Below are 15,105 nucleotides of genomic sequence, written 5' to 3'. Positions count from 1 at the left end.
AAATGTAATTTATGCCAAATATCAGTGGATTTCTATCTCGAAAAACAAAGTGTGTCATTGAATATTATTAGCAATAGATTACCTTCAGTTAATATGTCGATGAGCTTACCTATCATGGCAGCAAAATTCCAAGAGATTTTCTCTTTTTTTACAAAGAGAAGGTCTCAAAGACTTAATATAGATAGTTTCTAAACTTTTCAGGTAATAGGGAGAGTGTGACCTGCTCAAGACGAAGAACAAGTCAACATTGAAGTTTAAAGCACAAACACGGTTATTTATTAAGTTATTTATTGAGTTATATATTAAGTTATATATTAAGTTATATATTAAGTTATATATTAAGTTATTTATTAAGTTATATATTAAGTTATTTATTAAGTTATATATTAAGTTATTTATTAAGTTATATATTAAGTTATATATTAAGTTATATATTAAGTTATTTATTAAGTTATATATTAAGTTATTTATTAAGTTATATATTAAGTTATTTATTAAGTTATTTATTAAGTTATTTATTAAGTTATTTATTAAGTTATATATTAAGTTATTCATTAAGTTATATATTAAGTTATTCATTAAGTTATATATTAAGTTATATATTAAGTTATTTATTAAGTTATTTATTAATTTATTTATTAAGTTATATATTAAGTTATTCATTAAGTTATATATTAAGTTATTCATTAAGTTATATATTAAGTTATTCATTAAGTTATATATTAAGTTATTCATTAAGTTATATATTAAGTTATTCATTAAGTTATTCATTAAGTTATATATTAAGTTATTTATTAAGTTATTCATTAAGTTATATATTAAGTTATATATTAAGTTATATATTAAGTTATTCATTAAGTTATATATTAAGTTATATATTAAGTTATTCATTAAGTTATATATTAAGTTATTCATTAAGTTATATATTAAGTTATTCATTAAGTTATTCATTAAGTTATATATTAAGTTATTCATTAAGTTATATATTAAGTTATATATTAAGTTACATATTAAGTTATTCATTAAGTTATATATTAAGTTATTCATTAAGTTATATATTAAGTTATTCATTAAGTTATATATTAAGTTATATATTAAGTTATATATTAAGTTATATATTAAGTTATTCATTAAGTTATATATTAAGTTATTTATTAAGTTATATATTAAGTTATATATTAAGTTATTTATTAAGTTATTTATTAAGTGCTCACAAATAGCGGAACCATGTGTATTATGCAAAACATCTGATGGTGCATAATGTGCCTATCGAATCCTGGATGGGACGTGTTGTTTAATACGAGAATCCAAAGTTAGTGATATCCACCCGACGTAGGGAATTCCACAACTACATTTAAATAGACAATAGAATTATTATGATAAGCGGGTGGACATCATTTCGGATAGAAAACAGCATAGGTCTTGTGGAAAATATAATACCATGATTCGATACAAAATAACACTGTTGAACAGCCAGTAAAATTTGCTTGGCAAAACGATCGCTAATGTTACCTAGCCAAAGTAAGTGAAAAACATCTACAGAAGTTTCTGTACTTTTAAAATGAAAAACTTTATTTTTTTTTATAGTAGACTTTACGATATCCAAACGATAACCATTGTTACACAGAGTCTTAGTGATAAAGTTAATCTCATCATCCAGATAGGGCTTTGAGCAAATTATTAAGGCCGTATGTGTAAGGGTCTTAAATTAATATTCCGTTTATTGGGATAAAAAGAGTCCTAGAGAGTGTAAAGACTTGAAAACATAGGCTTACGATATATATATATATATTTATATATAACTTCAATCAAAGGAAGATTATATTAATAAAGCTAATATTTAATCATGTCACAATGTTTGCTTGAATATGAACAACAAGTCAGTGAAAGTGCAAAAGCGAGTTGTTGGATAAATGTTTGGGGAAGTAGGAATAAGATATTGATTAGGCTGAGAGTTTGTGGTAGTAGAAGGTCCAGTCATGTGAAAATAGTGTGAGGGTGGGGGAATAATCAATAATATAAATCCCACCTGTCTGTTTAAATGTGTGTATGTATGCCTAAAACTTTCAACAAAGGCGACAGATTTTCACAAAATCGGTATCGTTTTAAAGCTTTACACTTCGGACAACAAATATCGAAAAATTGGCTAAAAACATTAATTCCTTCACCCTCAACTGGGCACTTTTCTACAGGGAGGGGTCGCTTTTTTCGCCGATATTTTCAAAAGTCATCCCCTCTTTTCGATTGACTAGCCTTAATTTAAACCTTCGCGACTTTCGGTTTGGCGATGAACACAACAGCAAAGACATCACTTTTTTTCTTTTTTTTTTTTTGCACGTTCTTTTCCTCCTTCGCGGTACGGGTGCGAGCCTGCCTGCCTGCCTACCTACTATCACTCTTTTTTTCTTTGCTCAACACACACCTCCAAACACCCGGGCAACGCCGGGCACCCAGGCTAGTCAAGATATAAAACAGAGAGGAAAAGGCAAGAAACAGGAAAATAAAAAGAGGGAAAAGTAGAATATTAGAATTAGGTATCAACGGATGGTTAGTTTTGGTTCGTATATTTTGAGTGATAATTAAAAATATTTGAAAGTTCCCATGTTTGTATTATAATTTTTTTTTTTGTGAGATTAAACTAGACTATTAATAAGACACATAATATCGAAATATCAGAAAAAAAATTAACACTTCAAGTATATTTTTGTTTTGTTAATATTTCTACATAGTTTGTTTACTCTCTTATCACCTCATTCCATATGCACACTACTCGTGCCTAAATCTTAACAGGGATTCCACGAACAAAGTTTCTTTCCTAGAACTGCCCGCCTATGGAACTCTGTTCCACTGGCCTGCTTTCTAGTTGGCTACAATATAGTCGTCTTCAAGTTCTATGCAAACCAATTCTTGCTGAGCCGTCCTCTTAAATAATCAAATTATACCAAATTCCCACTAACAATTACTACGCTGTTTAACTGATGACTACCATACACTTATTAACATTTATCCTCGAGTGGCCTTCGTACGTTGACAAAATGTGACTTCCAGGTAAAAAAAAAAATCATTTCTGTTCGAAGCTTATTTTCCTTTAAATAAAGAAAGATACATTTTAATTAAGAGATATTCTTATTAACAAAGCAAATATTCTGGCACGTCACAATGTAACATTGAATAAAAAACAATCTATTCATACCTCACATGGATCATAATTTTCTGAGTCAAGTTTGTCACTAAAAGGACAATCATAAACCCTCCAAGTATGAGCAAATGATGATGGTTTCATTTCCAAAGATTTCTGCTTAGATCTAAAGTCATTGTCCATTTTACCATCATAATTCCCACACAATCCTTGAACTTTATTCTTCCACGAATCTTTCAAATGGATGTAAATCCTTGTGCCTGAAATGTAAAGGAAAATCATTTCACAAATAAAAAAAACCTAAACAATTTTCTATGTAATTTATTTATCTTATTTAAAAAAGGATTTATGTTTCGCATAAAATTGAATCGTTTTGAATTAACAATTTTTATCCCCAAAACGTGATAGAATATTATTTTCTTGGACCTGCCATAATTTACTTTATTTCCGCGCACGGATCGAGTATGCATTTGAAGACAATCAAAAGAAAGATTTAAATTCTCCTCTATAATTGCTAAATGAATGAGAGAATCTGTGAGGATCTGAAGGTTATATCATGAAAAATTCCCCATTCCAATAATTTCCATTTATGGTGGTAATTTATAATTAAAACCATTGCATATTATGGGATTAAATTTAATCTATGATTTTGGAAATATTTCCGGAAAAGAATGTTATTTTTCAAGATGATATACTAATTTTCACAGCTAAAGTTGTTACTTCTGATCAAGTTAAACATTTTATCTGGACACAACAGCATACAGATCTCATCATTATTGAATAGTTGTGTTGCATTTTAGAAAAGCACGAAAAAATTCTTGTCTCCGACTTGATAAACAATCAAATAATGGAGATAATTTTTTAACAACTAAATGCTGCAGAAAAATTTTTTTAAAAATATTTAAAAAAACATAAGGTGCTCAACAGAAAAAGGAAAAAAAAACTAGGTGCTAAAGAAAAACAAAGAAACAATTGAGAAAAAGTAGCTAGGTACTCAACAACAAAAAATGAAAAAAAAAAAATGAAAAGCAACTAGGTGTCATAGAAAAAGAAGAAAAAAATGAAAAACAACGAGGAGCCCAGCAAAAAAGGAAAAGAATGAAGAAAAACAACTAGGTGCTATAGAAAAAAGAGAAAAGAAAAATTGAAGAAAAACAAATAGGAGTTCAACAAAAAAATGAACAAGAAAAACAAACAGAAAGTCTAGCATATTTAATTTGCATATTCAATTGTTGGAAATATAAAATCGTTGATGATAAGATAAACACTGTTGTAACAAAAGAAAAAAAACACAAATGAGATTTTCAATGTTCCATGAGAAGCTGCACAAGGATGTAGGCGATCTAGGCAACTTCCGGTAACTCTTTGGATAACTTCAAATAGAGCATTGTTTTAAGCTTCCATCAACATATTTTTTTAAAGATTCTATATCTATGACCTCTCTCCTATGTAATTGTCGTTTATGCCACAGTAAACTCAAAACAGTAAAATTCATTTTGTTCACATATGAACTTTTTTGTTCGGTTCAGTTAAGTCAGGAGAACTGACTCTGAGCAAGTTACCAGTGTCCTTGAATTGTATGAGTTTTGCTCGTTCTTGCTTTTTATTTCATTCATTCATCCTCCTCCTCCTCCTCCTCCTCCTTGCTTTGACGTCCATTTTACATGCTGAAAAATTAACTTTCAATAAACTAAGTTATCTTTAGCCAGGTATTTATTTATCCTTCTTTCTCTCAAGTCCGTCCATCGTCATAACTTCCTCCCATGTTTTCCTTGATCATCCCCTGCCAACTTACCCTGTTACCTCAACTGTTATGTATTTATTAATCCAAGAACTCTCATTCATTCTTTCGAGATGACCATATCAACGAATTCTTTGTTCTGCCCTCATCTTCCTATACTGCCTGGATTTGATCTTCTTTTCAGGTCATCACATCTAAGCCTATCTTCATTCATCGTATCATTCTCAAAGAACTTTTCTCTTTTCAACTCTCACTCAGCAGACTGTACACATGCCTCATAGACTCTTCCCTTGGTTGACAGTTGTAAGGATTTGTTGGTTAGTAAGATGAAATAAGGTACACACTAAAATACATTCACACACGGTAAAATGCGTACCTAAATATGCAACCAAAATTTCTTATATATTTTTAGGGGTGGGGCTAGTTGGCTTTAAAAATCTCACAAGATTTGGTGTTAAAATTCTTATTTATGCAAATTAAAGTGACTTTTACGTTTTTTTTTTTTTTTAGTAGTAAAGTGATAGGTGGGCGATAGTCAAGATTGTATAATATTTTGGACTTCCGGTTTCTGTTGTCGATTTTGCTGGACAATTAAACATGGCAAAGCAGACAAGAGAGCCATGCTTAACAAATGTTATAAAAATAAATAAATGGATCGACCATAGTCAAGGGCGACTAGAAGGCTCCCATTTCATTGGCTACTACACCAAGATGTAAGGGAGGACGCCACGCTTTTTCCTGGATTACTCCACTTAATCTTGATCCTCATCTTATAATAATGATTGTTTAGCAAGTGTATAGCACAATCACATTCACACTAGTACTCACCAGATTACCAAAGTTAAACAACGATGAGCCTGGCTAGTATCAGATGTGTGACATTTTGGGAAGGCTAGGTGTTGTATGTACCACACAGAGTCGTAGAAAATTTCAAGTTGGTATCTCGTGGTACGTTTAATTCACTGGCGGAGATGCATCCCCCTCCCCCAATCAAGATGGAAAGCAACGGGAAACTACCGTCTTTACTTGTCTTTTCGAGATTATCATGGTTCTACAATTTGGAGAACCGTGGTCGCTGATGCTGTTAAAACAACAAGATCACTGTTGGTGTTTACCAAGAAGGCATCAAATACTATTTTTTTCTTTTTTTTTAATCTTTGGTATAACTCGACCAAGAATTGAACTCCAGTCTCTTGGCATATTAGTGAACACTCCAACCATTATGCATGATGTAATACATAGTTTTTTAATTCAAATTTTCTGTATTTCTCTTCAACAATATTATATTATTTAAACAATGTCATCTGCTGTTACGTTTCCAGGCTGTGGATGATGTCAGAATCACCATAATTAGTGATACTGACAGTGCCCACTTGAAAGTAGTTTTTTGCCAGCTGTTCCTTAATCAATGTAATGGATGTATACGCTAATGATAACCGATATAGCATAGTATTCAATTTTGCTTTTTCTAAGGAGGGGGAGGGAAGTGTTGGTAATGATCAACTTAGTTTTACCCTGGAATATTTTCCAACACATTTTTATAGCTAAAGATATAATTACCAATTTTTCCTACCTGGAATTTATAGATATTTAACTTTGATGCGTAATTGTGGTAATATGTCTGCCTAGCTGGAAAGAAGCGACAACATTGTGGTATTAATTAATAACTTATTATCTGGGTTGGCAGAACCTTGCCACGATTGATGGTTTGGTTTTTGTAAGTTGAGAATAGCAGTGACAGAAGTAGCAGATCTCAACAAAATTATTGCTGTCAAATCTAGGCTGATTCACCAACCACTCGCCCCCCCTCTCTCCTTTTGGACAGTACAAAAATAAAACATTCATAACCTTATACCTTTCAAACGGTCTGCCAAGCTCCAGTCCCTGTCACATCTCTGTAGTGTTTAAGTGTTTTTTTTTTTTACTCACTTTCACTCCAAACAAGGCATATCAACATTTGGATGCAAAGAACTACTAATTGGAACCATGCCCAAGAAAGATTAACAAGATGTTGGTTTATGTTACATTTAAACTTCTGCATATCAATAGAGTCAGGGAAGCAGAGCAGGAAGGGAATTCCACAGTCCAGTTGGTCGAAGGAAGAAGCTATTAGAGTAGAAAACGTTCTGGCATTTAGAGACCTCAACAGTGAAGAGGTGTGATTTTGTGTCTAAGCAGGTTTATCAGGGATATGTACATCAAAGGGGCTCAACACAATGAGTTTATCAGAGCACATTCCATTAAAATACTTGTAAAACAGGCATAAGGATACAACATTGTGGCGATGGGACAGTGGTTGGAACCTAGTTGACAAAGCGGGACATATTAGATTGGATTGTTTTTCAAGTATACCACTATCGTTTGCCAGAAAGAGTTACTCGGGTTTTGTGGGGATGTTTCTGGAACTGGAGTTACATCCTGGTACAGCAACCAGCTCCCCGAGGGAATAAACGATAAAATGAAAAGCACATCCCCTTTAATCTAAAGGGTTGATATAACGTCAGCTATATCTGCTGTAGCTCTTGTCTCCGAGACTTCTTAACGTCATTATGGGTAGGATTTTATCAACATTGATGAGAGGGACCGTTAGGCCGGAATTGAACGCTTGCATAAAATAAAATATACGGTATAATCACGTTCACACAAAGGTTCTTGCCAGATCACCGAAGTTAAGCAACGATGAGCCTGGCCAGTACTAGATGGGTGATTATTTGGGAAGGCTGAGAGAGAGAGAGAGAGAGAGAGAGAGAGAGAGAGAGAGAGAGAGAGAGAGAGAGAGAGAGATGCATACATAATATTGGAACATCGTCTAAACTGTCGCCAGGTTGCGCTTCAACTTAATAAATCGACCAAGTTCATTCATTTCATTCAAATTGTTTAAAATTAAAACTATAATATATATAACTTTTTTGACCCTTCAATAGGTGCCACAAAAAAAAAATTAAAACTGTATTTTATTATCGTAACAATGTTACTTTAATTAAAAAATGTTCCGAAAAAAAAAAAAATAAATAAATAAATGATTAAAATCCAATGTTGCTTTAATTTGAAAAATGTTTCATTTAAATTATTAAATAGAGAAAAATTCAATTTTACTTTAATTCAAAAAATATTTCGGAGGCGGTGGAGGGGACCCAACGTCGCTTTAAATAAAAAGTTGTTTTATTAAAATTATATTTTCTTGTGCAGTTTTCTTTACAGTTATATATTGATATATTAAATGTTTTGGTTTTCAAATATTGGAGTTATCGTCTTTTTTTTTTTACATTTTCACCCCAAACAAGGCACATTGCCACTTTAGTGTAGGGGGCTACTATCAGGGGGAGCAACTACTGGGGCACTATATTGGGATTTGGGCAGCAAGATGTCGGTTCACATTACACTTGAACTTCTGCATGTCAGTACAGTTGGGGAAGCAGGGGTCTGGAATGGAATTCCAGAGTCTAGCGGTTCTGGGGAAGAAACTTCTGGAGTAGAAAGATCTTTTACATCTAGGGATCTCTACTGCATGGGGGTGGGATTTAGTTGCCTGTCGGGTTTATCGAGGGTGTCTACATCGTGGGGGCACGAGTGTCTGCAGATCGTCAGAGCATTCACCATTAAAATACTTGTAGAACAGTCAGTGGGATGCAACGTTTCGTCGATGGGACAGAGGCTGAAGCTTAGATGCCAGTTCAGGGCCTATCAGATTGGCGACTCTCTTTTGAACCTTGTCTAGGAACAAGAGACTAGTAGCAGATGCACCAGCCCAAATGTGACAGCAATACTCCATACATGGGCGAATGGTTGCCTTATAGAGGTACAGGATACTTTCAGGTGTTAGTAGTTTTCTAGCACGGTAGAGAGAGCTTATCTTCTTTGCAGCGACCCTGGCAATGCTTTCAATGTTTCCTGTGAACATTAGGCCAAGGAGTTTGAAAGATGTACTCTCAGATAAAGAGTCACTGGCCATTGCTATTGGTGGCAGAGAAGGTTTCTTGTAATTATTAAAGGAAATCAGTTTAGTCTTGGCGGCATTAAATGTGACCATCCATTTTTGTCCCCATTCCACTACAGATTGGAGGTCATCCTCTAGTGTTTTTGCCATTTCTTTAGATATGTGTTCATTTGTTTTCCTGTCATGCCTGTTATAGAGTGTGGTGTCATCAGCATATATACCCATCTCAGAGGCAGTTTTGTTGGGGAGGTCATTAATAAATATTAGGAACAATAGAGGTCCAAGGATAAACCCCTGAGGCACTCCCACATTTATATCATATTGTTTAGATGTATGAACGTCGAGGACAACACTACTACTGGCAATGGCACCGTCCGTATAATGCTGAAGTGCTATATAATGAATATAAGATACTCACCAAAATCCCATTGCACTGTCAAACCAAATTTTGTAAAAACAGTGAGGAAAAATCCAGATTTTCTAATCATCACATTTGTTGCATCATAACCATCACTTGGGATATCAATGCCGTTTATCGTTGGGGTCTTGTCTAACATCATGTGAATGACGTTGCCCTTGAGGTGGAGAGTAACTTCTTTCGTGCAAGTCACACCAGTCAGTCCACATTTCACATTGCGAATAATGATAGAGAAAGTTTTATCATTGACTGACTGGGCCATCACATAAGCGCAGTCTCCTTGAAAGGAGAAATATTTGCCATCAAATGAGCGGAAATGTGGATCTCCGGATACCCAACATGTGCCTGGAAAAGAATGCATACTGCTATCACACGGGTTTTCTTGTTTATTTTGTGTAAACAAAAAGCAAAAACAATTATGATTAATCTCCCTTATAAGCAGATAAGTTATCTAAATATTAATTTACTTGTCCATATGTCCAGTGTCACAAAAAACACATCATAAACATTAATTAATGAGAAACAAATTATCTCCCTTTATAGTCGCTTTTTATCAGTTAAAAATCATTAAATCCATTTACTCTTCAAAACTTAAAAAACAAACATGGCTGTCTGTTTACTGTTTCAAAATGGCTATTTTATAATTAAAAAAAAATGTCATGTTGAGAAGACTGTTGCAAAAAAATCTACATTTTTTTAAATCGATTCTTTTTAGCTATAAAAGGTTAAAAATTTGTTTTAAATTCATCGTTATTTGTTTTATTTTATTTATATTCATTTTATTTTTATTTATATTCATTTTATTTATAATGTGTTTTAAAAATTTTCAACTACCATGGAATTTCCACAGGTTCTGCTAGTTTGTATTTTTATAAGAACACTTCAACGACGTCACACAAGGAAAAAGAAATAGTTTTTTCTCCCCTCCTTTTAACTCTGGCACTTTAGTGTAAACACACAGCTAATAAAGTGAGCACCACAGGCGTTCTATTAATTTCTAACTTCAATAAACAACAAAAATTGATAGAATGATTTAGTTTAAACTGTACAATAATAATAACAACAAAAATAACAATAAAAATAATAACAATAAAAATAACAATAAAAATAATAACAATAAAAATAATAATAAAAATAATAACAATAATAAAATAACAATAATAATAAAATAAAAATAAAAATAATAATAATAAAAATAACAATAATTATAGTAATAATAATAAAACTAACAATAATGATAATAAAAATAACAATAATAAGGAAAATATCAATAATAACAATAATAACAAAAATAACAATAATAATAAAAATAACAATAATAATAATAATAAAAATAATAATAATAATAAAAATAACAATAACAATATATAATCTGAGGTTATTGTTTTCCAGAGGTTAAGTAACCAAATCTTATTTTTCACAACATTTAACGAAACCTTCTGATATTAACTTCCTGTGACGAAGAAGACCTGATATTTTCGTTGCGAACTTTGCTTTCGTATAAGCTGTATCGCCTGAAGAGATCTCTAGTTGCTGGTAACTAGCTGACCGAAACATGCTCATGACTGTAGCAACATATTACTGCTTATGTAAAAACAAATAAAGAGTAATTTGTTAATTCTGGAGTATTGGAATTGTTTACAAATTATATATATATATTTGTAAACAATTCCAATACTCTAGAATTGTTAACAAATGATATATATGCTCTAAAAGTGTAATTCATTTTATTGAGCTTAAATAAATCTGGCAATTTAAAAAAAAAAAAAACAGCTTTATTGAATATATACATAAAGTATATATCTTTTACCATCCAAAGGTATGTATATATACATCTATCTATCTATATATCTAGAAAAGTGAACGTTTCTGTGTATCTGTGTGTACATTTCCCTATGCAATAACTCTGTCAATTCCATGTCTACAGACTCGAAATTTGATATACAGGGTACTGAGATTTGGGAAAATCGATGTGATCGGTTTTCGACCAGAAATTTCGCTGTTAAGGGGTCTAAGTTCAACGATTTGACCTTTGAAAACTCTACCAAGCTCCTCTGCCAATTTTGGGTCTAAACACTTGAAATTTTAAATGTAGGTTACTTGGACATGGGTCAAACTTTTTAATTTGATTTGAGCCCAAAACAATAAATGTTAAGGAGTCAAAATTGAGATCAAAGTTTAAAAAAAAATTGACCTCTGCAGTCTCTACCAAATAACCAATTTCTGGTCTGAACATTTTAAATTTTACATAAAGTGTATTCAGATATAGAACAAGGTTTTTAATCGGGTTTGGTCGAAAACTTGAGCTGCCAAGGGGTCAAAGTTCAAAAGATTTTACCTTTGCGCTCTCTATGAAACTACTTAGCGAATTTTGGGTCTAAATATTTGAAATTTTACATAACAGGTATTAAGACACGTGGCAAGCATTTTAATCAGTTTTAGGGCGAAAATTCCGCTGTCAAAAGTCAAAGATGAAAGAGTTGACCCTTGCAGATTCTACCAAACTACCGGCCAATATTGGGTCGAAACACTTGAAATTTTAGATGTAGATAACTTGGATATGAGCCAAATTTTTTATTTTGATTTGAGACTAAAACAATAAAAGTTAAGGGGTCAAATTGGGGTCAAAGTTAAAAAAAATTACCTCTGTGGTAAAAATTGTCTGAGTAATTTGGTACATCAAATTACTCAGACAATTTTTGGTTTAAACATGAAACTTGAAGTAAAGGGTATTCACACAAAGGGCAAGTTACAAACAGTACATAGGTCCAAGCAAAGCCAGGCTGAACTGCTAGTATATCTATAAAAATGAGAATGTGTGTGAATGCGTGAGGACACTTCTAAACCTGTTTACTAAACGATTTTTGGATCTACAGACTTGAAATTTGGTATATAGGATATTCAGACATATGGAAAACTTTAATCCATTTTCATCCGGAAAATGTCTACTAAGGGGTCAAAATTGGAAAATTGGTATGTGGGAGTCGTCGGATTTTTATGTTTGTTGTTTCATGCATGTGTATGCGTGAATAGTTCACATAACTTTTTAAGAATAAGTAGGTTTGAAAACACTTTTTAAAGATCGCGTCTCGCTTGTCTAATACTTATCGTACTTGACTCACTGTCTTTAGGTTTTGGTTTCGATCTCAGCTAGAGTATTTTTTCCTTTTTTACTTAAAGAAGTGAACGGTTTAGAAAAAAACAATACTCGTATGCACATTATCAGTTTTTGTATTAATTAAAATATAATATTTTTGCGTATTTTACGACCGGGTAACGCCAGGCGGCCCACTAGTGTGTGTGTGTGTGTATTCAAGCATAAATACGACGAAATTTTCCATTTCTGAATTTTTCTGGCAATTTTTTGGATTTGATGAACAATTCCTTTGTTATCTGCTGTTAAATTATGTATTTTGGAACTGGATAATATTATGTCAGCCATTTCTTTTTCGAGTGCTAGTAATTAGGAATAATATTTACTTATTTTATTTTTTTTGTTCGCTTGTTTTTATATTTTTTCCAAGTTGTTTGACAAAGGAAGAACTATAAAGAAGGAGTGTGGTTGATTCTATTATTTGTTGTAATTATATATTGGTTTTATTTTTTATTTTATTTTTTTTAATTGTTAAATATGTTTAATATGTTGGTACCTGTATTAAATGCTATTTTGTTAATATTAGGTTGTATTTTTTTTATTAATGTTGCGTCTAGTAATTTTAATCTGTGTGCAATTATTGTTGTACTTAATTATTAGTAGTTGGTGTGTGTATATATATATATATATATATATATATATATATATATATATATATATATATATATATATATGCATTTGTTTATACCAACAGACACTAATTTATGCTTCCACACTCATTAGCAACGAAGCCACATTTGACTCCATTTGTTAAGCCTTTACTTCCGGGCCACTCACGATTGCCAGGGGAATGAAGGGAATTACCAATTTATAAGGCTAAATTCGGGCAGAGTCAGTAGAGAGTTTCGAGTGTTCAAACGAGCAGAACTCGTGAACGTTATATATATATATATATATATATATATATATATATATATATATATATATACGTTCACACACGTGTGTGTGTATCTATTTCTTTTAATAATAAAGACAAAATCTTAAAAATCACAGCATATGAGTTAATGTGATTAATTGCTTTGGTATATCCGCTTTTTTTCTTTTCATATTCACCCCCCCCCACACACACACAAACTATTTAATTAATACTTTACAGCATATCATTACATTGCTTGTATGGTTTAATGAATTGAATGTGTTTCTTACCGGGACAATCTTTCACATCTTCATCAATCCATGTTGCATTTGTACACACTCTGTAATTTGAAAAAAAACAACAAAAAAACAAATATATCAACATAAAACAACGTCCACATAATCTATATTATAATACTAAAACTCTGTCGTTCTTGGTTGTTTGCTTGCGCACTATCCTCCTTCTACTACTACTACTACTACTACTACTACTACTACGCCTCCTCTGCTACTACTATTACTTCTCCTCTTTACAACTACTACTACGCCTCCTCTTCCTCCTCTTATTACTACTACTACGCCTCCTCGGCCTAATTTTTTTTTTTTTTTTTGCGTTTTAAAATATCCAAATAAACAATTGTTAATTCTTTCTGCATTTTTTTTTTACATCGTTCATTTCCGTATTACGTTTAAGTTATTTTAACGCAATTTTCTTACAAATAAATCTACTATTTTGCAATGTATTGTTTTACTGTGTACGTTTTCAGCAACCCAATTTTTTATTTTTTATTTTTTTCACGTTTAAATTAAAAGATATTTCAAAATTTGAATTTAACTTTAAGTATTATGGTATTTGTTCAGTGCACATTTACCTATAAGTATGGCAAATCACTTATAATTCAATGGCTGTAAGTTTTTTTTTCAAGAATAAACAATTATAAACAGAACGACTCATAGAAATGTATCTATATTCTTTTTTCATTTTAATATACTTTCATAGGAATGTTTCTGTTACGTCACAAAAAACTATTTTCTTTACGTCAAAAGTGTCACGCTCATACATTAATTCCATAGTTAATATATACTGACCTAACGGGTCATGGGTAGTCTAGTAATATGCTAAGGTTCTTTATGTGCGTGCATACGTTATCACCTTTCACACATTTAAAAAATGAACTCGTCCGGTCAATACATAGAGCGCTTAATTTGATAACGTCGAGATAAAAAAAAATCCGACTTTATCCATTTTCAAATTCTTGATGAGTCGTTCCCCTTAAGTAATCCAATTTACCAAATTACGAACGATTACTACGATATTATCCCATTTACCACTGTACACTCATTAATCCTTATCCTCAAGTGGCCTCCAGGCCTTGATATGATGACTCCTATGTAAAAAAAAAAAATTGTTCACAAATAAAGTTATATTGCTCTGTTGACAAAAACTTTTCAAAAAGTGATATTCGTTTTATTGACTTGAAGAATTATTTTTACTGCAATAAGATATATTTATTGGTTAAAAAACATTAAATTGCTAACATTTTATATAAATAAAGAAGACAAATAATTAAAAAAAAAATTTGAAAAGAATATTTAACTGATAATGACGATTATGTTTACGGAAGAAGAAGCTTTTTTTTAGTTGTTTTTATTGATAGTACTGACCCTGGTATTTATTACTTAAAAAACTGTATCATTATTAACATTATTTTAATTCAATAATAACGTTAACAATAAATTAGACAGATTGATGTAGAAAACATTGTGAAATTTCTTGTTAGAATCCTTTCTAGAAAAACATTGGGTACTTATGAGAGGGACCACATGAAGGTTGCCAACATCCTAAGTGAAAGTGGCACAC

The 15,105-nt window shown here is 31.6% G+C and overlaps 1 protein-coding gene across 1 annotated transcript in view; it reads right to left on the bottom strand.

Annotated features, from left to right (window-relative positions):
- LOC145291527 (uncharacterized) overlaps window positions 1-15,105 on the bottom strand; it is a 1,250,821-nt gene that overhangs the window by 821,054 nt on the left and 414,662 nt on the right. The window contains exons 20-22 of the mRNA XM_080137518.1: window positions 13,536-13,585; window positions 9,236-9,580; window positions 3,194-3,399 (exon numbers count right to left, since the gene is read on the bottom strand). Coding sequence (XP_079993644.1) covers window positions 3,194-3,399; window positions 9,236-9,580; window positions 13,536-13,585 — 601 coding nt within the window. The remainder of the gene's footprint in view (window positions 1-3,193; window positions 3,400-9,235; window positions 9,581-13,535; window positions 13,586-15,105) is intronic.

This window comes from Euprymna scolopes, chromosome 12 (genome assembly GCF_053919585.1).
Source record: "Euprymna scolopes isolate OS-2025 chromosome 12, ASM5391958v1, whole genome shotgun sequence".
NCBI lineage: Eukaryota > Metazoa > Mollusca > Cephalopoda > Sepiida > Sepiolidae > Euprymna > Euprymna scolopes.
The sequence above is the reverse complement of the archived record's forward strand: the minus strand, read 5'-3'. Positions and strand labels throughout refer to the sequence as shown.